The following is a 27,560-nucleotide window of genomic DNA, read 5'->3' as shown; positions in this document are numbered from 1 at the left end:
TAACCTCGAGCTAGAGGAACACCCCCCGGCTCTGCCTACACCTGCGCAGCCCCGTTCATCCCCGCAGGTGCTGGGGGGCAGGAGCTGGTGCCGGGGTCCCCGCTCAGGCCGCAGCGCCAGCCGGCGGCTGGGACCCGGGACACAGGGGCAGGCGGCGGCTGGGACTCGGGACACAGGGGCAGGGTTCCCCCCGGGCGCTGCCCCGCCGGCGGCCGGCCGGACCCGGGGGCGGCGGGGGCGACTGCGGCGGGGCCGACTGCAGCTTGGCCCCGCGGGGGCGGCCCCGGGGGCGGCCCGGGGGAAGCGGAGCGCCGCGGGCGGCTGGAGGCGCCGGCCGGGACTCGCCCAGTCACCGGGGAGGAGGCGGGGCCGCGGCGGCGGCAGGTGCCCGCGGCGCGGGGATGGTGGCGGCGGCCGGCGCGGGGCTCTAGGGCAGCGCAGCGGGGACGCCATGGGCGGCCGCGGCCCCCCGCGCCCCGCCGCGCCTCTGCTGCCGCTGCCCGCGCTGCTGCCCGTGCTGGCCGCGCTGGCGGCCGGCGCCGCGGAGGCGCGGGCCACCTCGGAGGGGCAGCTGCCCGGCGCCGCGGCGATGGGCACCGGCACCCCTCCGAGCCCCAGCGGCACCGCTTTCGAGGAGACGCGGCTCCACGTCTTCACCCTGGACTACCCCCACGTGCAAATCCCCTTCGAGATCACCCTCTGGATCCTGCTGGCCTCCCTCGCCAAGATCGGTGAGCGGGGCCGTGGGCGAGCCTCCCTCCGTGCCGGTGCCTGGCCGGGCCGGCGCTGCCGGGGCCGGCGTGCAGAGCCGCGCTGGGGCGGTCCGTGCCCGGCGCGGGGGGCGCGGGGCGCACGGAGGGGGCCGATGCTCCTCCGCGGAGCGGGATGCTCGGGCGGGATTTGGCCGGAAGAAGTCGGGGTCCTTTCAGTTAGGACAGGTGCGGAGAAGAAAAGAGACGGGTAAGCCCGGCACTACGAGGACCGTAAACCCCGGAGTTCACCCGGTGCATGACTGACTTTTTCTTGATCGCTCTGCTGTCATTTGAGTACGGTCCTCTTTTTCTTAAAATAACGCCGGGTATAATGACAGTCTCAAAGCAGAAAAACGGATCGATGAAAAGCAAATATTTATGAGGGTAGAGTATGCCTCCTCCTTACTTTGCTTTTCCACCATTCACTTAAGTCCCGAGAAAAATATAAAAGACAGCACTGTAAGAGTAAGGAAGGCCACCTCTTCCCTCATGTGGAAAACATTTGCATTGCATAGTTTCACTGAGTTTTGTGCAGCTTATATGTCATATTTTTAGTTAGCTTCTATGTCCCAAACAGATAAATGAGTAAAGGCTGTCAGGTGATGGTATGCTAGATAGCTATTTAAAATCCAGTAAGTCTCTATGAATTGTGAACTTTGTATCTTCTTACCTAGAAGATAATGTAAGGAGTAAAGTTCTGGGAACAAAATAAGTAAGTTTATCCACACTACAGTTTCATTCAGAACTCTGACTTTGCAGCACAGATTATCATAAAAAACACCATCATGCTTATTCTAATGAAACATTTTTATCGAAGTTAAAACTTTTAACCTCTGCTTGTGACATTTAAATAGACTGTGTCACAATTTGGTTAGTGATCGGGTAATTAGGATTCTGATAAAACAAAAATTTGTACTCACGTTCTGCCATGTCTAACATTGTATCTGGGGGCCTGATCCTTGACCCAAGTAACCTGCTCTGCTACCATAACTTGCTGCAGAAATAATGTGTTGCAGCCATTAAGTGGGCATGCATCCTGATGCATGTGTCTTAATGCCTTAAAGGTGCATGCTTGGACTTAAGTATGTGTGTTCAAATATGATACACTCAAATATACTGTAAAACTTTAATAACCAGGAAATAGGGAGTTTGATAGAGAATTTCACCTGTTGAGTACTGAAAATTGCTCTGGCTTCTGAGTTTAGATAAAGTGAAAACTCTTGTGTAAGCTAAAACTATTGAAAAAGTTTCTGTTTTATTAAAGGTTTTTATTGAAATGAAAGCCATTTCAAACATGTAAATACACACACAGACACAATAATATATAGTTTCTGTAAAGCTGTACATTCTGACTGTCATGGTATTTTGCTATGCATAGGCATCTAAAAAGCTAAAAAAGAAAAAGTTGCCTGACTGCTTTAATTTTGCAGTCTGGTTCTGGTAAGTAAGCAAGCAAACATCACAGGTGAAGAAAAACATGTATAATTTTAAAATCCTTTCAGTTACACCATGTGAAAGCAAGTGTGGCTAATCTAGGGCATGCTGTTGTCAGTGCATGTGCGCAGAGCAATGAGGGCCAGATCCAGGAGTGGCCCTAGGTGTGGCAGTGCTCAGCTTCACCACACCTATCTGCAGGCGCCCTGACTCCAGGACTGGAATTAGGAACATCCAGTTCTTGCTCCTGGAGCTCTGTCTGTGCTTCCTTATCCAGTGAGTGCATCAGGTAAACCTTCCCAGGTCAGGCTCCCATCGCTCCTCAGTCACATTCCACATCAAATTTTCACTGGTTTATGCCTTCTTTTCTATTGAAGGTAGCCCAGATCGGCAGTTTTGAACCACCAATGGTGCTCTGCCATGTCCTACTGGTTACTAGGAATGAGCCGTGTGTCTCGGTTCAAAAGGATGGAGATGGGTTTCTCAGCCCCTCTCACTGCCTGTGGCCCTAAGAGGGGCCCTCTGAGAGGGGAGGCTCTCTGAAGCATTCCTCTCCTGATCATTTCCTGCTGGGCAGCAGGGGCATCTTGCCCCTGCCATGCCAGGCAGCGCGAGATCCACCTTGAACTCCCGCACTGCCCAGGAAACTTCGGTGCTTAATCTGGCATCACAAATTCCTTTCTGGGGCTAGGCACTGAATGCTTACGCTTGGCACTGCCGAGTATCAAACCTTTATGAACAGATCCCTAAGGTCTTTTCAGCTGTGAGGAGCTCAGAAGATAGGGTCCTGTGTAACAACAGCTCTCTCAGTGTGTGAAAGATCCCAAAGAACACTCAGCTGCAGCACCCGGTATAAATCTTTTAACAAATGTGTTTTCACAGAAGTGCAGTTTCACCAGAGCTGAAATGTTCCAGAATTTGCTAATTTTTGTAGGGAATTTACCTGAAAGGTTTGTCTGATCCTGCTGTGATCATGTCACTGTAAGCTTGGTTTAGAGGGAGCAAGAAAGGCAGCATAAGAAAGGAAAGACTGAAGTTGTCAAGCAGAACTTGAACATTTTAACAAGGTACATTTTCCCAAGGATATTAGGAATACGGTGCTTTTTATTCCCGTATAGGACATGAGCACGATTTGAAATCTAATAAATTACCTTGAATAGAATTATTTTATGACTACCTCTACTTATTTCTTGTTTTGTGTGTTGATACCAGAGGTGTTTTACTCACATGCTGATGGACTCCATGAGTGTATTAGATGGGACCATTGCACCTGAATATGCTAGAGTCTCTAAGCAGTGAGAGTATTCTACCTGATCCCCAGTTTTGCTTAATTTTTATGCTATTAAACCTACAAAATATTGTGTAACCGATCCACATTCCCGTTATTTCTATGCTTAATCACAAATGCACAACGAGAAGTGTTTCTTCTGGCAACTGAGCTGATACCCTTCCAAACCTGCTCTCCTGAAAGAAGGTTTATGTTGTTCAGAGGTACTTATCTCAGTGGCATTTCCAGTATCAGAAAGCACTGGAATTCACCCCAAAAAAAGAAGGAAACTGAGATTCTAAGGTCTTTTATCTTGAAACATATTGAACTTGACTTTAGATAAGTATCCTACTGTCATTTTTACTATGATATATGGAGGATGCTTACTCAATAAACATCTTCATGCTGTTGAAGCTGGTCACTGCATAACCTGAAGTCCAAGGACAGGGTCAGAGGAGGAGAAAGGAGCTGTAGTCTTGCATTCAGCATGAAAGTCTGAGTATTCCTGTACTGCAGGGGATCTGCTCACAGGGTGATCCTGACCCTGTGGCTGTGAATCCATCAGAGCAGGGAAGATGTCCCTCATTGGGCAGAGAATCTCCTACTGACTTGACATGCACTGGACTCTAACTCCTAGCTCCCTGCCTTCAAATCAGGAACCACAGCCTGTCCCTAATCACCCTTGAATACTTTTCATGTAGGCCGAAAGTCTTCCAGGAGTTTTGATGCTGTTTATGTTAGTAAAAAGCATATTTAACTTAGTGGGAGGCTTTCTGTTATCTTTAAGAATGAGGTGGAATCCCAAATCTCTGAGAGGCCATGAACTTTTCAGCGTAATTTGTAAAGAAGGAAAGAAAATATTTTAATTTTTTTTAATTCACAGTAGACATTTCACTGCCATTGTATTACAACTGGTTGGTATTTTTTTGTTTTTGTCAAAAGCTGCATTTACAAAATTTCCCTTCTCTTGAATTTTTATTGAGGAAATGATTTAAAATTTACTTTTGAAGGGTTTAAAAAAACTTTTGGCAAAACCTGCTTACTCAGGGGAAACTTCCTTACCATTGTATTGGAATTGTATTTCTGCCACTGCAAGATGAATTACAAAATGTTTATATGTAAGTGGCTGAAAGGTGAAGAGTCAAGTCTCCAACTGCAAATTCCTGATTTTTCCAGGATCATTACCTGTTCTGCCAATATAGGACATTAGTGATTCTGGTTTTGAAGAATGGCAATGAATTTGGCAGTCCTTCTAATGAGTCACATAGGCTGTGTTTCTAGTTATTTAAAGCAGTCTGTGTTCATTTAAAAAGGAAAAAAAAATGCAGCTTGAGCTACTTGCTTTTAAAAATAGCTTTAATAGTTACAGAATATATAAGTAAAAAGTTCATAGATTAAAACAACTTTACTCATGCTCCTTCTTAACCATGTGTTTTTCCTAATTTGTTATATTATAAGTTCAGGCTTTCTTTTAACTGGAAAAAAAATCCTTGGTGAAAGGAGAGTTAACAAAATAGGTGTTACAAGATACATAACCCTGAAACTGGGAAACTGGATGTAAACCAAGATTGCAGAAATTTACACTGTTTTGACTACAGGTGTGATTTTTACTGAAATAGTTTTACTGAAATAGACGCCCGTTATTACCACACCCAGTGTTTCCATGCAGCTCTCATTTAAAATAATTTAAATGCTTTTTAGTTAGGCAGGGATTGTGGGATCTTGTGGGTGTGGATCAATTTCTATATAATTATGTGGGCCAAATATAGATAAGGAGGAGTCTGGAAAAGATTGGCATCACTGGGACCTGGAATGTGACCTTGGAACATAAGGTTGATCATTCCATTAGATTGGCCAGAGTAAGTTCCTTCAAAGCTTTTCCCATTCCTTACCAGAATTATCCTTAAAACAGCCAACTTCTATAAGTGATTAGAATCTTTAAATCAAAACAGCATGGCTTTGAGAGTTTTAGAAGGCTAAGTATCATTCAACCACTAAGTCCTCATTCAGAATCTTTTAAAATTAATTTCTTCAGTACTTTGCACAGATTTTTATGAGAGAATCCTGACTCTGCTACAATTCATATGATACAGAAGAATGAACATAATAATACAGGCCACAAGTTATTGTCACTTTATGGAAAATATGTTGACTTTTGTGAAATTAATTTGGAGGCTCCACTAAAAATAATAATTGTATTTGTAAATGCTTCATTCTGGTTGTGGGGGAAGTGATCATGGGTAACTGGGTGGAAGTCATCTGCTAGTTCCCCTCACTAGCTTTGACACTAAAAGTAAAAATGAAATTAAAGTGCTCTTTAAACTCCTTTGTGAAGCTGTCCAGAGAGGAAGCAGTGGCTAGTGTGAATTTTTTTTTTCTCTATCTAGATGTAATTTACCCCAGAGAAGTGTTTGGACTGTGTTTCTGGAGGATTCCACACTTTAAAAAAACCCCACAGTTTCACAGAGAGTACCCTTGCACACAGCTGATAAGTGGAGTGTCTAGCTATCAATGTCCACCAAATCAATTGAATTAACTATGCTAGCCAATATATTTGCTTTGACCCATTGTGGATGTCCAGTTCAGTCTTTGCAATTAAAATGAAATTGCCCTGCAATCGCTGTTTGTTTAGCATAGAAATGACAATAACAGAATCCAGAATAATCAGATGGATTCTGTACAAGTAACCATTTCCCTTTCTTGTGTTTGAATTTCCTTTGAAGGCTTTCATCTCTATCACAAGTTGCCCTCAATAGTACCTGAAAGCTGTCTCCTTATCCTGGTTGGATTGCTTCTTGGTGGGATTATTTTTGGAGCAGAGGAGAAGTCCCCACCTGTAATGAACAGTGATGTGTTTTTCTTGTATCTGTTACCACCTATTGTACTTGACGCTGGATATTTTATGCCAACTCGTCTGTTCTTTGAGAACTTTGGTACCATATTCTGGTATGCTGTGGTGGGCACGCTCTGGAATGCCATCGGCATTGGAATTTCCCTCTATGGAATTTGCCAGATCAGTGCATTTGGTTTGACTGACATCACTTTGCTGCAGAATTTGCTCTTTGGCAGCCTCATTTCAGCTGTGGATCCTGTGGCGGTGCTGGCCGTCTTTGAAAATATCCACGTCAACGAGCAGCTTTATATCCTGGTGTTTGGAGAGTCTTTGCTGAATGATGCTATAACTGTGGTAAGTTACTTGATAAGTGATTAATTGATAAAAATGATGAATGATTGTTTACATGCCACTCTGTTGTATCTCCTTGTATCTGGTTACTACAATTTGCTACTAGATTGGAAGTCAAGGAGTGCTATTGTGTCTAATTCTTTAAACTTTAGATTTAGAAATCACAGTAGTCTTACTACTTGAGAATAATGGTAGCATATTTACTGTAGGGATTTTACTACTGATCACTCTAGTTTTAGTATATTTGCAATTCTATTACTTCTGTAATCTGAAACTGTAGATTTTCCTCACCTGCAGAAATGTTGTTGGACAGGAAAGGGAAAGGGCCTGGTGTGGGGTGTCACAGCATGTTAATGGGGAGGATGGCAAATCATGGAGATGGCACAGGACCTTGCTGAGGTTAACTACTTGCATATGCCCATCCACTTGGAACTGCCCTGAAACCAATACCTGTATCCCAGGCTACAGATGAGATAAGACAGCCACCTGGAGGCAATAATTTCTAATCATTAACTAGCTGAATTGGGGTTGTGGTGCTGACCTGAGGACAGCAATCTGCAAATTCCATTATCCCCCCTCAGTGTCCCTCATTTGTACCTGATGACACTGTCTGGGGCATTACTCCCATTTATTCATGCCTTGAAGTCCTGCCCATGCCAGACATATCCTAGCATGCTTTCTGTTTTCTGAGACATAGAAGTGCAGTTTTTCATATGCTGGAAGGATCAGAAAGATTTATGAATTGGGTCTGCACTTTCCTGTTTCTGTCCCTGGCTTCTTATTCCAGTCCCATTCTATGCAAAATTGTCCTGTTTTCCCCTTCTCTTGGACTTTGCCTTACCTGTTTTTCCCTTTTCATGGACTTTCCCTCACCTGCTTAACACATGTATATGTCATAATTTATTTTGAGCCTTGGTATTGATAAATTCTTGTGTGTCTGTGGGAATACTATATTATTTCTTCACTTAGACTGCATGCTTTATCTGAATCTGTTGCTATCCAGTCAGCTGAATCACATCTCCTCTTACAGGCTTGCCTTAAAACCTAATTTTTCTCATTAGCTTACAGTTGGAACTGCCTGCCAATGCTAAACTGGTACTTTAAGCCAGTCCTGTAAATAAATAGGTGCACATACTGAGTTTCAAAAGGCTTAGCAGTTCAGCCATGACTGGGACTGTCTCTAGTCACTCTAATGGCCACTTGTGCGATAGATGTCTATTCATATAATATTTTTTTTGGGGGGGGGAAAGAATCTGGTTATTTAAAACTTGTTGTTTGGTGGATTTTTCCAAGCAAAATCACTTTTTTCAATGAAAGTCAGCCACTGAGGCAGCACTTAATACAGCATGATTTGCTAGGAAAACTCTGCATCCTGATCACTGGCATATTCATATGTGCTATTTCCCAAAGGCAAATTTCTCTAAACCACCATTTTTATAGGGCTGGCATGGCAATTTATTGTGTAACTTTTCTGTAGGCATCATTATTGTCTTTGGAGGTTTCCTTATGGCCTGCCTCCCCAGATGCCCTACCAGAAGGAAGATAATCTGAGGAGTCTGTAGGGACAGTGCAGTAATGCACTGGCCTTGCATATATTTATGAAGGAGTGAAAGGAATGTGGAGTACCTTTGGTCTTACTTCCTATCACGCAAAGGTAGCGCTTGGAGAGAGATCAAGTTGTTTCCACATGCACAGAAATGTCTGCTAATGGTTCCTTGTTATGTTTTTGCACACCTGCAATCATGTGATTATACCTAAAATGTGACCCAGGCTGTCACACAGACTCCTGGGGCTGTCCTTACAGGACCTTACCTTCCCTGCCCAAGCAGATGCTGCTGGAGCAGCCCGTGCCAGGCTACTCAGCCCTGGGCTTGGAGGAGGTGGTGCTTTGTACTCTCCCTTCCTCTGTCCCTGTTTTATGGGGAGCTGACAAGACCAGCAACCAGCAGAACTCAGAACTTGTCAGCTTTCATCTTCTGGAGCCCTTGAGTCCCACCTGCCCTGGCAGGGGCCTGCAGTGGGATGTGGGGATGAGGTAGGAAGGGAGTTGAATGCAGGTTGGCCATCCATGGAACCTGCTTAAAAAAACCAGGGGCTATGCAGATAGGCAGTGCAAAACACAGTTGCTTAATTAAATGTGCTTTTATTAGAACAGCAGTGTCATCTATGCTTTCCTTTCCAGAGAACATGTTCCCACACCTTCATTTTGTATACAAAGAAAGGTGTGTTTTCTCAGGAGTTATGGGTTCTGCTGCATTTTTCAGTCTGTCTTCCATGGCTAATAGTTTTTGCGATATGTCTGTGCATTTGAATGTTTTTTTCCCCCACTGGTGGAATTTTGGAACTTGAATTTGATAGAGGACATTGTTTGACAATTGGATTCTTGATCAGAGCTGGTGCTTTACCGAGAAACTGAGTCAGACATAACAAGCAAGGTGATAATAAATCATAAGATCACAGCTGAGTGTTAGAAGTTCAAACTCCAATTCTGGGCTTAAAATCAGAAAGGAGCCAGTGTCATTATAATAATATTATTCCCATGTTAGAAAACATTACAGCAGTACTTTGTACTCTGCATCTGCTGACAACATTATTTTAGAGTGCTCTAAAGTAATTTTAGAATTAAAAACTTAATAACTGAGAACTGATGAAAATAAGCAATTAGTGTTTCAGAGATACTCTGAGACAAGATTAAATAGTGGTCAGTGACTAATATTGCTTGGTGTGACCTTCAGTGAGTTCAGATGAAGGCTATTGAGTAAATGAAAATCTTGAACTTCAAAAAATCCCTCTGTTATCACATGAGATACATTAAAAATGTGACCAGAGTTGGTGTTTGGTGCACCTGGAAGTTTAGAGAAAGCTCAGTAAAACTGAACTGCTGTAGAGTAAAGGAAAGTGAACCTTATTTTGATCTCATTTGCAATAGTGTAAATAAAAAACAATGAGATTAAAATCCTGTTCATGACATTCCATAGTTGTAGCTGCTGCTTTAACCATGGCTGAGGTACAAAGGAGAAAATGGCTTTTCTTCTTTCAAATAATTTATGGCATAAACTTGAGATTTATGAGGATGTGGAGCAGTAGGCTCCATTTTATTTGCAGGGTGAATACTTTGCTGGGAAGTGACATTATGGAAAGGCTTGGATAGATCAGAATTCTCTGCTTCTTTACAAGAACCTTGTAAAGAACCTTTAGAAACTAGCCTTGTATATATTTATATAGTTACTTTTTAAAACATAAAAAATACTATTTAAAATGCCAATTAAATAAAATAATCAGCTTCCCTAATACGTACCAAGAGAGTATTTTGCCAGGTCAGATTCTGTAGGTGTCTTAGAGAAACACACAACTCTGAGATCATCCCAAATTTCAACAAGTGACTCAGGGGAACTCTTTGCACACAACACAAGTCAACATTATTCTTCAGACTGTGATTAATGGAGTCCTGGGAGTGTGTGGAATGAGAGGTCCTTGTAAAGTGACCAGCAAAGATACTCCTACTGTCAGTAGGTTTAATTCTGGTATACTTCTCTCCATGCAAATCCATAAGGTCTACAAATCAAAACAGATGGAAAAACTGTGGAGCCTATGACATTACTTTCCTTCCTGCACAGTACATAGTAACAAGGAATGGGGAAAAAAGGCTGGGAGTCTGCCTCAGAGCAGCAAGGGGTTTGTGCAGATGAAAAAGGACGCTTCTTCCAAGTGGACTCGTCCTGAGAGCATCATTGTTATCTAATAAATAGTTCATGATCCTGCTCTTATTGTATTTGCTTCTTTGTAATGAAAATTACTGGTGACCATTTTGGTTTGATTTAACCTTCTATTTTCATGCTTGCTCTGGAATATCTTTTCTCTTTTCTGTTTGATTTCTTTCCTTTCACTTAGCCCAAATGACCCATAATAAGCCATGTCTTTGCATTAAACTTTCAGTTCTGTAAGACTTAGCCAGTTTTGACTAGGAAGGGCTGAACAGCTTATGTTCTGTCCTGTGAGAGAGAACAAGAGTGCAAACATGAAAAATCCTTGCACAGCCACTACTCAAACAACTACTTTGTTGGCACAATGCAAGTACTGATAAAACATTGTGATCTCAAATAGCATTCCTGATAGAGAAACCTGTTTGGTGTACTAAGAAGTCTAGAAAGAAAGCAGAGATTTAACTCCTGCAAGCTGTCTAAGATGACTGGTCTTCACTGGTTTAGTCTGTGAACCCACTGTGGTAGGAGCAGGTGGCTGTGACCAAAGTTAGCTCTGTACAAGAGGACAGTGTAGCCACCCTGGTACTGCAGGGCTGGGGGCATACATGCAACACCACGGAATGGTTCAATCTCCCAAGTGGATCTGCAGATGGGGCAATCCTTGAAAGCTTTTTTAAGAGTAATTGATTCCATTGGTTTCTGTTTTGGAGAAATTAAAACACTGTATATTAGAGAAATGTGGTCTTTAGATTGTTCTGTTTCCTGTATAAAAAAAAAGGGTCTCTGGCTAAGGAAATGTGATAGTCCCATTGACCTAGTTTGTTTTGAAGGATGGTTATAAATGCTTTGAAAATTAAACTGGACAAACACATGGCAACAGGTTTTTTTAATGGCAACTAAATCCAAATCTCTAGAAATACTCAATATTTTGAACAGTCTTTAAATCGTTGGATTCCTAATGGTCAAGAATTTTGAGAAAGAGCACTGACTTAATGAATACCATGTTTCTTTTACTCCTTGAGGTAGTGACAGTCCATCCCCAGCTGCTTCTACATCCCCTCCTACCCCAGCAGTTTAGATGCATCCGTGGTCTAGTTTAGTAGTCTACCTCTCAGTGTCATGTACAGCAAACAGATTTGAAAATAACCTGATTTTTCACTGGTTATGAAACTGTGTTTTTTTTTCTCCTTCTGTTTTATTTCTTTTAGTCTGGGGAAAATCTGAAATGTACATTAGGAGCTCTGTAAAATAAATTATTTTAAAGAAGAATTAGATAGATTTATGCTCCTGGCCCTCAGAGTGGCATGAGTGAAGAAATCTGTCCCCTTTGCAAAAATGGGGGTAATTATATTTATGTGTCTTTTGTGATCTCCCTGATATATATGGATGACAAATAACATGCCAGATATAAATAACAGCATATCTAAAAAAGCAAATTCAAGTTAGATAGAGAAATTCAAAGTTCAACATTTAAGCAGAGGAACATAATGGCATGAAGGGAAATTAAGAATAGTTCACAAAGATAATGTGCTTTCTTTTTCCTCATAGGTCCTGTACAATTTGTTCAAGTCTTTCTGCCAGATGCGCACAATTAAGGTTATTGACATATTCGCTGGGATTGCTAACTTCTTTATAGTGGGGATCGGTGGAGTATTGATTGGAATCCTTTTGGGATTTGTAGCAGCCTTTACCACCCGTTTCACCCATAAAATCCGAGTGATTGAGCCACTCTTTGTCTTCCTGTACAGTTACTTGTCATACATAACAGCCGAAATGTTTCATCTCTCGGGCATCATGGCGTAAGTACCACAAACTTCAGTACTTGTAGCATCCAAGTAAGAATGCCAAAGGGAATTGGAGAGAGGATCAGCTTTTGCAAACCCTGCCATGTGGCATTGCTCCACAGTGCATGGCACAGTTGCTGGCTTGAGGATTTCCGGCCTCTTCCCTCCCGCTTCCGCCCCGCATTCTCAGCTTGCCACCACACCAGCTGTGTCACTAAAACTGCCCATGGCATCACATCATAAGCTGTATCTTTGAAATGTTCCAAGTTAAAAATATTCACTTGTATTTTCAGTGGGCTTATTTTTAACCCAGGTCACTTTGGTGACCTGTGTCCTAATGTGACCCTTCAACTATTCATAAGGGCATGGGTGTGGATTGGCCCACGGTGATGTAGGGGCAATGGTGGCAGGGAGGGAGTGGCAGTGGTAGCGGGGAACTTCACTTTCGATGCCAATATATTGTGAAACTGTGTTTAACAGTTAGTCATGTGAGCAGCCAGTAAATACCATTCAATGAAGACAATGTATATATCATTAAGGAAAACTTCTGCTGGATTACAGGCACAGTAAAGATTGGGTGAATGTAAACTTTGCAGTCCAGTGGTAATATAATCCTACAGTTTAGTATCTTGATACGTGTGCTTTTGTGTTACAATGTTCTCTGTATACATCATTATGTATAAAATAATATTTTTCTTCCCACTTCCAACAGATTCAAATATTTTCACTTCTGGTCTTTCACTCCTCGTCTTCAGTAAAAAAAGATCACAGCCTCTCTCTTCACTCTGTTTATACTGTAAGAACTTCAACATTAAAAAGAGCCTTCATGACATTTGATATAATTAAATATTTTGCTCTGGTTCCAAGTAATATTTTTAAAGTCAACTTTCTTTAATGACTTTTTATTGTTCTAGTGGCAAATATGAGTCATTCAGGCACGAGGAGCAGAGCTTTTTGTGTAAGCTCAGATGTTGCTGCTGAGTGTCACTAATACTCGATAATACCTCATCTGATTATTATCTTTTAGGCAAGTGAAGATAGGTTTACTATTATAGGTATGGCAATATAAGGTTTTCTGGGGCTGGGAAGCAATTTGCAAGGAAACTTATGGGTGATGATTTCAGTAGTATAAAAATAGGAATATGCCATGAAACAACAGGGGTTGGAACTTTAATGCAAGTAAAGAGCTAAAGATTACATGGGTTTCTTTCTCTGATATGAGCCTAAATAAAGCAACATATGCATCCACTTTGACCGAGTTCATAAATGTGCCATCTCTTTCCATAGCTTCTATTCATAGCATTTGTGTGGTTTCTAGTTTCCTCCACCTCTAAAGCCAAATGTCCTTGACATCCTATGATCAAATGCTTAAAGGGTTTCTAAACCAAAAACATGTGGCTAAACTGTACATGGAAAAAATTGAGGCAGTGTTTATGAAAATACTGATTTGGACCTGCTGCATCCAGGATACAATGAATAGGGCATGGTGGATCTGCTGGTTGGTCAAGGGACCCACCACATGCCAGTGCCTGCCACCAGCACACCAGTGCTTCCCACAGCACTAACAACCTGTTCATTTTAGTTTCTGCAGTGGCCCCTGAAGGGGTGCAGAGCAGAAGAGGAGACACAAAGTATTTTCACCCTCAAACAGCACAGTAGAAAATGAGTTATCTTTAAAATGTTGTGTCTGTTTTTGTCTCTAAGCATACTTTGTGATAGCTGACAGAACTGTGTACAGCAGTAACATCCCAGCTGAGACAGAAGGGCTCTCTGCTGCCTTGTAGGGTCTCAGCTGCTATAAGCCCTAAAGCTTGTCCCTACCCAGCAGTGCTGCTGACAGCCTTGGAGCTCCTGCAATCTCTGCATCTCCTTGGAGTAAATCTGCCCTGTTCTTGTCACATTTCTTTGGCCTTTGAACTACAGAAAGTAATTTGCTCTGTGTCACAATGCAAAAACACACACCAGTGTTAACCAGAGTTCCCTGTCATTTTTGTGCAGCGACTGCCAGATGTAAGATCATGGGTCTGATCTAAAACTCAGCCCTCCTTTGGGCAGGTAGTTGGAGCAAATGACCTTGGAATGTCCCTTACAACCGAGATAATTATTTTATTATTTGCTTCTGTGGCCATTTACAGTTCAGCCTGTGAGGAATAATTGCCTGGTCTCCCCTTTTTCACCCACATCCACATGAGCCTGTTAAACTACTGATTCCCACTTCTTTCATAACCAGGTTTATAAAGATACTCAGTGAGACCTTGTGGTTACATGCTGTACCATACTTTAGGAGAAGGCCATGAGCAGGAATGTACAGTGTTACCAAATAAATAAGATACTTAGATTGCCTCATTCCTGGGGAAGTAGGAATTCACTGGCAGAGGAATAGAAGGGAAGGAAAGGCACTTGTCCCTCTTCTGATAAGTTTGTGTACTCATTCTAAGGATAAATGATTCTTGAAATGTCCGTGTATAACCCCTGCACCAGGTTACCTGGCTGCAACAGTGAAGGGACTGAACCATGTCCCTGGGAGCTGCAGGGAGAAAATCTCTTCAGAAGGAGAGGAAAGAGTTTCTACTGTAATTAGAGCTGGGCATGAATGAGGATCGTGGCCATAAAACATAGAGATCCAAATCTGAACTTTATTCACTTGCTTCCATGCTGCATTTTCTGCTTACTAATTTCTCATAAAGGCTGTGAAGCAGCAGAAGTTTTAATATAGGTTTCTTTTTTTTCTTTTTTTTTCTTTTTTTTTTTTTTTTTTTTTTTGCAACAATGAATTAGCAGACTGAAAGGAGCAAACATTGAAACTACTGTAAATTTAGTAGGTCAAGGAAACTTGAGGATTGGACCCAGTGGCCTAGTTTATTGCAGTCCTGACAGAAACTGTACTGTTTATACAGTGAGACTTTTATTCTTCAGAAGTACAGAATGTTGCAGGTTAATTGCAATGAAGTATTTTCCCTTCCCCTTCTTGACCAAGGCAGCTACTCAGGTCACAGAATTGGAAGCCAGAATTAATGTATGTGGGTACAAAATGTAAAATAAAACACATCTAAGCTTTGGCTTTGATCATTGTGACAGTAAAAATTTAGTTTGTGAAGAATTTATTATAATAATCTATATAAAACCTTGCATAAAGACATTGATTTTATACTAAATTTTAACACTATATCCCCACACAATTTTCAAATGAAGGAGACTTCAACATTTTTTTCTCATGTAAATAAATACTCTAAAGAGATACCTGATTCCAAGTGAGCAGTGATTAGGTGTGGAATATTACTTATCTGAGGAGTAACAAGTTGTGTGTAGCTCTGTTCCTTGTAGCATTGAACCAACTCCTCTGTTGCTTGACACTAATTGAATGATTGCAAAATGTGACTGAAAATAAGAGTGTTGTCCCTTTAAATTCTAGTGGGTAAGCACGGTAGGTGTTTTAAGTTACAGCTTGCAAGGATTCTGATTAATCTGGTGACAGATTCTTATCTTAGACATCCATTTACAGTGTCTCCATTACCTCAGGTTCCAAAAACAAACCATGTCCAGAGCGTGATCCCCTGCTCCCCATGCTGCAGGGCTTTCCTAAATTACTATAATCATGAAAACGATTTATTTTAAGAAGATAGTAAATAGTACTGCGTGTTTCTTTGTGCCTTTGATGCAAACCTGACAGTCCTAATGCTTCAGGGCACTAAGCTGCTGCTTTGGGACTCTAAAATGACTGTGGGCCTAGAAATGGCTGTTTTCCAGCCCACCCACTGCCTTCTTGCTCTTTTGCACTTGCCAGCTCCAGTGAGTGCCATGGCTGCGCCAGACTGGTTACACTTGTGCAGATAAGCACTGTGCACACAGGAGAGCTGTCACAACCCAGGCATAGCTGACATCTTTGTGGCTGTGGCAGTGCAGTGAAGAGCTAGTTTGCCACTGATTATGAGGCTTTTGGCAGGTCAAAGTGTTAAGTGGATTTGAGAAGATTTGTGCATGTACTTTTGTGGTTGATCATCAGAACAGTGTATAAACTGAGGAACCTGGGAGTGTTTGAAGGCTTCTGGGCTTGAGTGCATGTCCTGACCAAGTTGCTGCTTCTTGTCAGGACAAAATCTATGTGTGTGCCAGGTCCTCTCCCACTTTATTGCTTAGGCACATAATGTGGGATCTGTTGTAAGTCCACAATCTGGGCAAGATCAGAACAAGAAGGAAAGCTATGGAAAGCATCATCAGTTTGTCAGTATTGGCACCTCTGTTATCCTAACCATGTGCTCAAACTAGGAATGTTACCTTAACTACTGAGTGTTTCAGGGAGAAGGCTTGCATGCTTATGAAATCTACATTACATCTTCCACAGTGGAGCCTGTGTAGTCAGGATGAGCTCTGCTTCCCAGGCAGCATGCTACCTGTGGACCACATAGGATATTTCTGTTCAGGACTATGGTGAAATCAGCTGACAGTGAGGAGAGGGCTGACAATTATATCAGTAAATATATCAGTAAATATATATTACATCTGTATTTACTGAATATAGATGGTGGTCTGGGATAGTCTTAGTGAGGCTTTCATCCTTCTTAGACTTGGACTTTGCTTAGGGATGGAGTAGTCTTTGCATGTCAATGGGCATTTTATTTTGTGCTGACTAGATCCTTCTCCATCACCAATGTGGGCAAAAGTGCAGGGTGAAGAGCAGGTTAGGTGCAATGTTCTGCCTGTATTTGTAAGACACTATCTGCCCCTTCAGACTGCATCTGTCCCATAGCTCCTCCTCTTCCTTGGGTTTTCTTCACTTTGATATATATTCAGGGTCTCTGCTGCTTGGGAGAGGTCAACAGAGTACGCTGTCCTCTCCCAGTGTCCACATGTCCTCCCAGACTTGTCCTTCAGAATTATTGTTGCCCAGCCACCTTGGGGATGTAGATGTGTTTCCATGTAAGAGAGTGGAACTTTTGGAGAAAACTAACTTTAATTAATCAATGTGTTCAGTCTGCCAGTGGCTACAACCTGAGCTGCTGCTACAGACTCCCTCTTGCAAAATGCAAAGAAAGTTCACTGTATGGAGGTCCTTTTGAAATTACTGCTGCTTCTGGGATTCCTCCTGCTTTGCAAAAAAATTTTTAAATCCCCTGTTTAGAAGAAAGAACCCAGGCATGTATGTTCATAAGGTCAGTGAGGTTTTTCTGAGCTCTGCCCCAATCTGCCTTCCCATTTACCTTCACATTCAGAGATGTTTGGTTCAGAGTGGTTCAGAGATGGGGCTCTTGGCTTAGAGGCAGAGCAGGTTTAGCAGAAGAGTTTCTGCAATGAAATCTCCACAAGATTTGGGAGGTTTCAACAGAAATTTTCAGAGATGCTAGCAAACATGCCCTCCTGTCCCATGAGAGAGAGAAGTGTAGAGATTTCAGCATGAAGAAATATCCCCTATGTTAGCAAATACTTATATCTGAAAACCTGGTGTAACTGGAATAAATAAGCCTAGACAAGTTGGCTGTATTCAGAAAGACAATGTAAGTACAGCTCTCTTTCTTTGTTTAGATTTAGTGTGCTGAAACGTTTTAGCACAAACTTTTGTGGGTTTGACTGAGAACCCATACATGGATGTGAATAATGTTTTTCACTGGGAAATCAAAGCAGATGTTGTTGCCCTAGACAGTAGAACCAGGAATGACAGCTGTTTCACAATGTATCTTGCCTTAGTTGTCCTCCCTGATAATAATTAGTGAGCTCAGACTGTCTTTCCCTACACTGAGACACCACCTTGAAGTTATCCTCCAGCCAGTCTGCTAACTACCCTTAAACTTGTAAACATGTAGCTGAGTGCTCCTCAGCCATCCCTTTACTGTGGACAGCCACACTGAGCAAGTGATGTACAACCAGTAATGTTTTCCCCCTTGCTTTTCCCAAGGATTAACAAACTCTGCTAAGACATCAAATAGACTTGTGGATGCATTTACAGTAAGCCCTTTCTTTTCTCTCATGTATCAGCTGAGATGCCCATTTCATTCATTTGTAGATGCTTTAAATGTGCAGCAGCACCAGTGTGATTTCTGGTGGTGTTTTTCTCCTATTCAGCCCTATGTGCAGGCAGAGCAGGTCTAAACTGGTGAAGGATGACAAATTGTCTGTAGCCTTGCTGCTTACTTTGCTTGGAAAGGGAGCTGGCTACTGTCACTGCCACTGAGGTTGGACAGCTGCTGGTAGGGAAGGAGGGAAGTCCTGCCCTGCCCCAGGATATGCAGTTTCCACCCTGTCTGATGTCCCTCAGCAGCAAGAGATGCAGCAACTCCTGTTTTCCAAGGCTGTCCCTGTCTCTCCTCATCTCTGCCCCTTTCAAAACAGAGTTGGAGTGACCCCTGCACAGATCATGTGCAGTTAGGATGTGAAAAAACTCTCCATACACTGATGTCTGCTCAGAAAACTTCCCATTGCAGAAAAAAAAAATTGTGCCCAAAATTGTAGGTTCACTAAGTCTGTAAATTTGAGATTGGGTATGAAATAAGTTATGCTTTACATTTTAAAGAAAACGATGGAAAATTAATAATATTATATAGATATAAGAGAGGCTAAAAAAAAATTAAAGCCAATGAAATATGGGATAATATTTGCCTTTCAGGATTACAGCTTGTGCCATGACCATGAATAAATACGTGGAGGAAAATGTTTCTCAGAAGTCCTACACAACGATAAAATATTTCATGAAGATGCTGAGCAGTGTCAGTGAGACTTTAATCTTCATCTTCATGGGTGTGTCTACAGTTGGGAAGAACCATGAGTGGAACTGGGCCTTTGTTAGCTTCACCCTCCTCTTCTGTTTAATCTGGAGGGCACTGGGTAAGCAAGTCTCTGACTATGGGTCAGTATTCTTTGCAAGTGAAATGTTTTCTTTCTTATCAAGTAGAAATTGCCAAAAATTAGACAGAGACCCATCAGTTTGTGGAACGGTTTTTGTATTAGTAACATGCCCTATATCACAGGGTCAGCTTCCACCTTTCCCTAAAATGGAACCTAAAAATCAGTTTTGCCCCGATCCTACTTACCTAAAGTGAGAGGCAGTCTGCTTGTTAATCACAATACATGTATTTAAGTAAACATTTATTTACAAATGAGCAACTTTTGGTAAAAATAATTAGCAGTCATTCAGGAATTAAAAAGGTTGTGGGTTTTTTTTTTTTTTTTGCTTGTTTGTTTGTGGGATTTTTTCTTTGTTTTTGTTTTGTTTATAATTTATGTTTACTAGCTTTGGGATTTTTACAGTCATTGACAAGAATAGTATCAAACCAGGAAATGCTGTAATTGAAGTGTAAAGAAAAACTCCTGTAAGAAACCGATCCCTCCTGAATGTACAGTACTACTCTTTTCCTTTTACCTAGAGAGCTAAGTGCAAAGGGCTTAGCTCTAAGGGCTAAGCTGGTAGGTCTTGAATCTGGGCAGGCTGGTAGGTCTTGAATCTGCTCCTCTCCCCAGCTTCATCTCTAATGATTCAGTTCCCTGCATGTGTAAAGGTGCATCATGCTCTAATCCAGCTCCCAAGTCTCCTTCCAGAGCAGAAACCTGGAGTATTTTACTACTGCACCTGCCACCCCACAATCAATATGCTGAATCAATATGCTGAAAAGCAGCCAAACACCCTGAGTGCCACTCAGCTCTTGCCCCCTGTGCTTGCTCCCTTCACCTGCCTTTATTCCTTTACTCCAATCATCCCTGGAACCTTTTTCCAAGGTACACCAGCATGCACCGGTGTCTTGTCCCCCCATCCCCAGTCCTGCATCCTTCATGTCTGTGTGAGTAAAATTGAATGAACAGGAATTTCAGGGTTCAAAGCACAGATTGATGGTGGAGACAAACCAGTTTTCAAAATCACCTCAAATGCAGTTAGAAAAGCAATTAGGAGTCTTGGTCTATACTGACACAGAGAATTATTGCTGTTTTAGAGGTGCAGTCTAGCAGGTAGCTGTCTTGTAGACATCTATTAGTTACTTCAGGTCCTAAGTCCAGCTGACTCGAGGTGTTTAGCTCACTAAATATGTTCAAAATGATGTTCCTAAGGCTTTTTAATTTAATATTATGGTATTTCAAGCTGCTAAGTAATGTTTCATTTCTTCAATAACATATATTGAAGAAGCAAATAAAAGGTAAGAAGCAAATGGAAGCATTTTTAAACAAATATTAGCATCATGGGCTAGTCCTGAAGTTCCCTTTTTTCCCCCCATCCTCTCTGTATTTCTGTTTTTTCCCCTCAGGTGTTTTTGTTCTGACTCAGATCATTAATGTATTCCGGACAATACCTCTCACTTTCAAGGACCAATTTATTATTGCCTATGGAGGTCTCCGAGGAGCAATTTGTTTTTCACTTGTATTTCTGCTTCCTCCTGCTGTGTTTCCCAGGAAGAAATTGTTCATCACTGCTGTTATTGTGGTGATATTCTTTACTGTTTTCATTCAGGTAATTCCTTTCTCCTCCTGAACTACTTCTTTCTCAGACGTGTTGTAAATAAGTACCTCTAATGGATAGAATATGAAATTTTCTAACTTAATTACTGTAAGGAACATACTTGAAGGTACTTGCTGTAGTCATAGTAGAAAAAATGCTATGCATACCACAGGCAGGTAGCAAAAGTATGCCAGATATTAAGTCCTTATGCTAACATGTAAGTAGTACTAAGTATTTAAGACTAGTGAGGTTGGAGTAGAGACAGAAGATAATCTGGGCACAGCTTCAGCACTAATTACTTTTCCTAGAATGTTTAAATTTGTGCGTTCACCCAGAAGTTCAGTGTTGGACATAGTGCACAGTGAGCTAAAGACACTGAGGTCCCAGACAGGTGAACTGGAGTCTGGGTGTTAGGCAGTGATGCTGCAAACCAGCTGGACAGCCCTAAAAAAGCACCAGGTGTGTGTTAGGACATGATGAACTTGTCTCTGATGACCAGCTGGCCATGGAGGCCTCGTCAAGGGTGAGCAAGAGACTGAAACCTGCAAAATGTGGAGGAGGCCAAGCCCATCAGATAAACATATCAGACTGGTCATTATCCAGAGCAGTGAGAGAGATGTGAGTTGCTATTAATGAAATTTCAGATCTGTGGAAAAAAAAGTAGAATTTTTTTACTCTGCTTTTTACATGGAAAAAATTGCTGTGGGAAGCAAGCATCTGTGCTCATGCTTGGGCAGAGGGGCAAGGTGGAGGTCAGGTAGTTGACTTCAGCTGTGAAAACTAATTTTGAAATACAGAATAATTTAAAATATGGAGATAAGTGTCATGCGCTGTGAGATGCAACATGATTTATCAAAGAAAAAATTGGTATCATTCTTTCATACAGCAGTTTATTTTCTAGGGTAATCTCATTTAACTGGAACATAGTAAAATCTTTGGGGAGGGGGCTACAGAGGAGATTGTTAGTGTAACTATTCATTAAACTGAGGTTTAGATTGACATCAGGATGACTGTAAAATGAAGGAGGAAGGAGCTTACAGTTCCTCCTTTAAATGGAAATAGAAGCAATTTGTCCTTTGGGTCAGAAAGGATCTCTGGGGGTCTCTAGTCCAACCCTGTGCTCAAAGCAAAGCAGCCCTCAAGTCAGATCATGTTCCTCAGGGCCATGTCAAGCTGAGTTCTGAATATATTGATGGATGGAGATACCCCAGCCTCTCTGGGCACCTGCTCAAGTGTTCAACCTCCCTGGCCAGATAATAGGCTGATGAGATATTATTAAAGGAATTCCTCAAGGATAAGTTAATACTCTTGTTAACTGACCATGGCACGTAGATGTAGGAGTTTTTGTTGCTGATGTTTCTTGATGACAGATTTTGAAAAGTGCTCTCAGGGTGACAGTGAGATAGAGTATCCTGTAGAAAGAACTGAGGGCAAATATGAAAGGAACAGAATGAAATTGAGCAGTAATATGTGCAAATGTGTTCTTGCAAGGACTTTCTTACTAGGAGTTTCTCTTGTGAAATGGGAACTTTGATTTGGAAAAAAATAGAAAGGGAAAAAGATGCAGATGTACTAGTTGGTAATGGGGTAGATTTTAAGTCAGTGATACAGTGGGGACAGAAGAGAGGCAAATGTGATCTTAGGACACACTGTGACAGGTATTTCCATTAGAGCATAGTGGCACGTTCTGGAGTGATCAGGGGACTGGTAAGCCTGTCATGGGAAAGGACACCAGGATTCCTTGGCCTTAACAAGATGAAGGAGAAGAGGGAATATAATTACTGTTTATATGAAGGAGTGAACACTGTTTAAACTAAAAAGACAAATGTTGGCACAAGAACAAAGTGGTACACAGTGACCATGATGCAATTAAGAAGCAGCTTTCTAATTATCAGAACAATAAGATTCAAGATGAGTGTTCCATTATGAGCAATGGGGCAAAGAAACCTAACTACTTTTAAAATAAAGCTCGACTCATTTACGAAAAGAAATGTGACCTGGGTGTCTGGGATAGTAGGGACTGATTTCAACACCACAGGAGATTCATTCCTCTCCCCTGTGCCAGTGTGTCTGTACAAGTAAACAAATTATCTTAATTCTTCCACAAATATTTGTTGAAAACCATTATATCATTCAGGGAATAGCCAAAACTCTTTGTTCTTTCTCTGAGAATGGACAGGCAAGGATACATATTTACAAAAAACCTATAGTTTCATGATCTTAGATATCCATAATAGTACTGTTCACGTATCTTTGAATACCTATTTTGGATGTAAATACTAAAAAAGGACTTTACATGTTCATTTTGAAATTACAGGGAATCAGTTTATTAATTCATGTTTTTCTAACACATAAAAAAACTGAAAAAAAAAGTTTAGAATTACTATGGATGGGATAGGTGATGTATTCCTGATAGTTTCTGTTAGGTTGACCCTCTTGGAGCTCTCAGTTCTAGGGTGCCCCTTTCTTCCTCCTGTTGCATTAATGGAGTTTGAGCTGACAAGGACTTCATAGCTAAGTGAAAAACTTGCTAATCAAAGGAATGAATTCACTTTTATAATTCTTGTGTTCTGTTATTCTTCACAGGGAATAACAATCCGCCCACTCGTGGAGTTTCTTGATGTCAAAAGGTCAAATAAAAAGCAGCCCGCTGTCAGTGAAGAGATTTATAACAGGGTATGTTGCAGCTTCAGTATCATAGGTGAAACCCTTGTATAGATGAAATTCCTAGTCATGTTCAGACAGACAAGCATTCAGCATCAGTATTATGCAGTGGGTGTACTAGATTTCTTTTTGATAGCTGTAGTAAGCACAATAATTGTAAAGCTTATATTCAACTTTTGGCAATTACAGAAATTATTGTTACCTATCCTTATTTTGGAATCTCTCATTTTCTTAATTGTTCAGATATAGACGTAAATTAACTTTCTGTAGTTTATTTCACACATGAGATACATGTTATTTTATAATTCGGCTACATAAGGAAACCTTTGGCTTTATTTAATTGCATTATACTGCATTTGATTTAATCAAATTAAACAAATGCAAACTTGTCTTAAACACACTCTTAAAGTTACTAAACTCTTACATCATCAGCCTTTTTTATGGATATATGTTTGGTACATTTGTGTCTCCAATTGTTGCAGATTATTAGCCATGCATCTTGAATGTATTTCTCCTTGCAGCATACCTGAGGCAAGTGGTTTGAAATTTCAAATGGGAGGAATAGTAAGGGCCACATTTGGGAAAGAAGCCAATCTAGGCATTTAAAAGTCTCTCCTTTTAGAACTTATCCTTTGGACATGTCTACCAGGGTTTTTCCCTGAGATTGAGAAACCCCTATGATGGTTCCTGAATTAAAAGCAAACATGCTGCCTCTGGGATCAAGTGAGACCTTAGCTGAACTGATTCTGTTTTTCCTTATTGGTAATAGACTCAGGAAGTGTATGTTTCTGATATTAGGTGGACAGGATGCTTTAAGATGATACAAATTCCTAAAATAGGATCTCAGGACCTATTGCTGGCTCTCAGTTCTGTCTGTGCATCCTGAGGGGCTGGGGCTGATGTAGGGAGCTTCTGTCCACTGAGATTCTCTTCTCCACAAAGTTATACTTGCCTCACTGTCAGGCCTGGGGGAGTTTCAGGCATAGCAGTGAGTGGTTAGGGCATTTCAAGTAAGTGAAAATATAGGAAAAACCTTTAGTTTCAGGCAGGAGGTGAGCAAGATTGACATTGAGGAAATCATCAACTAACTTCTGTCCTTTTGTGAGCTAAGGAAGATTCAGAGGTAAAGAAACAGATTCTGTCTTTAAGCTTTGAACTGCTTTTGGTAGGACTGAAGCATTGTCCTGAGTTGTGACTAGATGTTTCTGTTTTAAAGTAAGTTGGAAACTAATAAGGTCTAAGGACAAGGCAAGTGATGTCTATAAGTTTATGTAATGAACCAATGTTTTCCTTTAGTTCTTTGACCATGTGAAGACTGGAATTGAAGATGTGTGTGGACACTGGGGTCACAACTTTTGGAGAGATAAGTAAGAATGGCATTTGAAACTTTATTATATAGGAGAGGCTGAAATGGCTCTGCAGCAACAAACAAAGGCTGTTGGGCATCAAATTTCATTTTCAGCATTTATTCTTGAAAGCATATGGTTGTTTTTAGAACATGTGGGTTTCAAAGGGAAAGTAGCAAAACAATGTCTTTTACTAAACCACAAGCAAGTAGAACAGAATCTCCAGCTGGGAAGAAAGGCAGCCCTCTGATCCCAGGGTGAAGGATGGTACCTTCTGAGGGTGCATGATTCTGACTGTTGCAGAGCATCTCCTGTATGTCTGCTGAGCCTTTTTTCCCACCCAGCTGTCCTCTTGCGAGCTGTATTTCCTTGGGCAGTTAAGTGATGGGTTAGTTTCCTATTTGACAGTAAACATACAAAAGCTAGTGGATTTCCACTAGAAAGATCAAGGCAGCAGCTGGCATGAGATACATGAGAGGTCCTAATGGCAGGCAGCTCCACAGCTCTTGATGGTATTCCTAAAGACTTAGTATCAGTTAAGAAGATTACCCCTGGCAATACCTGAATAATTAATATTTTTACTTTATCTGCTGAATCGTCACCATCATCATTATGTTGGATCTAATTCCTTTCACATCCAAATTATTTAGATCCAAAGCATGGGCACTGCTCACCACCCTCTAGTCTTTGTTCCAAGAAGAATTTAGGTGTTTTATGTAAAGAGAGAATAGCACCAGCAGGAATGGCCGAGGAGAGCCCTTTCCAAATGACTTGGGGGTGACACAGTGAGGATGCTTTCCTGACAGATGTGTGACATGGGTGCAGCTTTTCTTTATTTAGCCTGGTTCTCCTCCAGTCTGTGTGACATCTTTAATGAAAAGATTGCAGAGCTAAGGAGAGTCCCACCTCTTCATGACCTTCACACCCAAATTCAAGAATAATTTCAGAATGTCTGGAGGGCAAAATATTTTCTGACAAACAAAATCAACACCAGCTGTAATCATTATTTTTTCACAAAGCATCCAAGAGGGTGCAGTTGCTTTAGAGAAAGGAACAACTTCTAAAGTTTTACAAAAGCAGGCTAAAATTTCAAAGAAAAAGCAGTTGATGCAAATTTTGGCCTTTTATTTGTTATTACAGTAAATATTTAATGTTCTCTTTGTCTTGATGAAAACAGAGAATTAAAAATAATATTTTCTAATAACAGAACACCTAAAAGTTTAAAGTTGCTTCTAGGGAGACTGCCCATTAACATATTAACCTATCTAACCTATTAAGACTATCTATCTGAAGTAAAGTTGAAATTGACCCTTTCTTAAGTTACTCAGCATTAGGTTGTTAACATGAACAGACACATTCCCAGACAATAAAGTCCTTTAAAATTTTATTAACTGCAATGTATTGGCTTTCCTTAACTGTGCACAGTAAGAATTAACTGGTTGGGCTGGTTTGCCTCATGTACAGGTTTAAAAAGTTTGACAATAAATACCTGCGAAGACTTCTAATCCGTGAGAACCAGCCCAAGTCCAGCATTGTTTCTTTATACAAGAAGCTAGAGATCAAGCATGCCATAGAGATGGCAGAGAGTGGAATGATAAGCAAGGTGCCATCATCGGTGTCTCTCAGGTAAGCAAGCGAGGCCAGCACGGCCAAGCAGCTCAGCTGGGTCACATAATTTATTTCACAGCCCGGGCTGTAAGGCAGGATCATCACTTTGACTTAGGATACTTTGTGTCCTAATGTCACCAGAACAGTGAGAGGGTGTGAAAGAAGAGCCTTTTGCCTATAGCTTCAGGTGAGGGGCTGTGTTCTTCTGGTGTGTGTGGTTTTACTGGGACAGCTGCTCACTGGCACATCCATCTGCCCTGAAGAGCGGAGGTGGACTTGAACACCTGCCTGCCTGCCTGCCTGCTGAGAACAGCTACAAGGCAAGCCTGGGGGGCATTTTGAATAGTACCTAAATACAGTGGACAAATTACTGTAATTTTTATCACATTTACATCTTACCACAGATTCAAATGAAATCAGGATTTCATTTCTACATGTTATATTTTCACCTATTACTTGGTTGTTTTGAAATGTTGTTTCCACCTCTAACAAAGGAAATAATTCAAATGTCATTCCTGACCATAAAAATAAAAACATCCTCTGTCTCTCTCCCTCTCCTCTATTTTCCTTTTTTTTTTATTCTGCCACAGTGACTATCATGAAGGAAAGATAAAGCCCCTTTCTCCCACTGAAATGGAAAACATGCGAGAAATATTAACAAAGAATCTCTACCAAATACGACACCGAGTAAGGATGAACTTTTGCCTACATAAATATCCCACTGCTCTTGTAATATACTGATTATCTTCTTAACACATCTTTGAACTGGTGCATCTGCTCTATCGTATAATAACAAATAATGCTCTTATTTAACTCTGTTGCCTTGAATCCATATCCTGTCATATGTACACTAGTATATTCACATTCCTCTGTGTAAATACTTACTTGATCTTATACTATTGATAAGGCTTAATGTTTTTGTCTTATTACCTCTGATGCAACCACAGTATTAAAATAGGACCATAGGTGCCAATTCAACCCAACACTGTCTACTTGTATCGCTATATTGGTCACTTCATGATACGGGATTAGATTTCCTATTTGCCTCCAGTTGTAAGATTGTTTGTATTAAGAGCAGAGATGATGAACTGGAAAAATAGTGAAATAAAAGCAAAAGGACATTTCACATTTGTCCTCCTGTGGCTAAGTAGTTTGAATGCCTGAGCCCTTGGAAAACATTCAAAAATTGAGCAAGCTTCAGCTTGCTGTATGTTAAAATGACTTCCCTCTAGGGGACTCATCACTTTCAAATATGTGTCCTCTGCTGACATACTGACCAAGCTACTACAGTGTGGGGGTAAACACGGTATTAAGCCAGCTTCTTCCATTTTGTCTTTCATTATAAATATCATCAGGTTAAAAAAAATGAACCAAAGCCAACAAAAACCCAGGTAGTTGTGA

The 27,560-nt window shown here is 41.2% G+C and overlaps 1 protein-coding gene across 1 annotated transcript in view; it reads left to right on the top strand.

Moving 5' to 3' along the window:
- Window positions 1–362: 362 nt before the first annotated feature.
- Window positions 363–27,560, top strand: part of SLC9A2 (solute carrier family 9 member A2) — a 34,044-nt gene continuing 6,846 nt past the window's right edge. Inside the window, exons 1-9 of the mRNA XM_054627665.2 lie at window positions 363–731; window positions 6,177–6,640; window positions 11,890–12,140; window positions 18,724–18,941; window positions 20,351–20,553; window positions 23,128–23,217; window positions 24,502–24,572; window positions 26,016–26,177; window positions 26,750–26,846. Of these exons, the coding sequence (XP_054483640.1) occupies window positions 452–731; window positions 6,177–6,640; window positions 11,890–12,140; window positions 18,724–18,941; window positions 20,351–20,553; window positions 23,128–23,217; window positions 24,502–24,572; window positions 26,016–26,177; window positions 26,750–26,846 (1,836 nt within the window). The 5' untranslated portion in view covers window positions 363–451. The remainder of the gene's footprint in view (window positions 732–6,176; window positions 6,641–11,889; window positions 12,141–18,723; window positions 18,942–20,350; window positions 20,554–23,127; window positions 23,218–24,501; window positions 24,573–26,015; window positions 26,178–26,749; window positions 26,847–27,560) is intronic.

This window comes from Agelaius phoeniceus, chromosome 2 (genome assembly GCF_051311805.1).
Source record: "Agelaius phoeniceus isolate bAgePho1 chromosome 2, bAgePho1.hap1, whole genome shotgun sequence".
NCBI lineage: Eukaryota > Metazoa > Chordata > Aves > Passeriformes > Icteridae > Agelaius > Agelaius phoeniceus.
The sequence above is the reverse complement of the archived record's forward strand: the minus strand, read 5'-3'. Positions and strand labels throughout refer to the sequence as shown.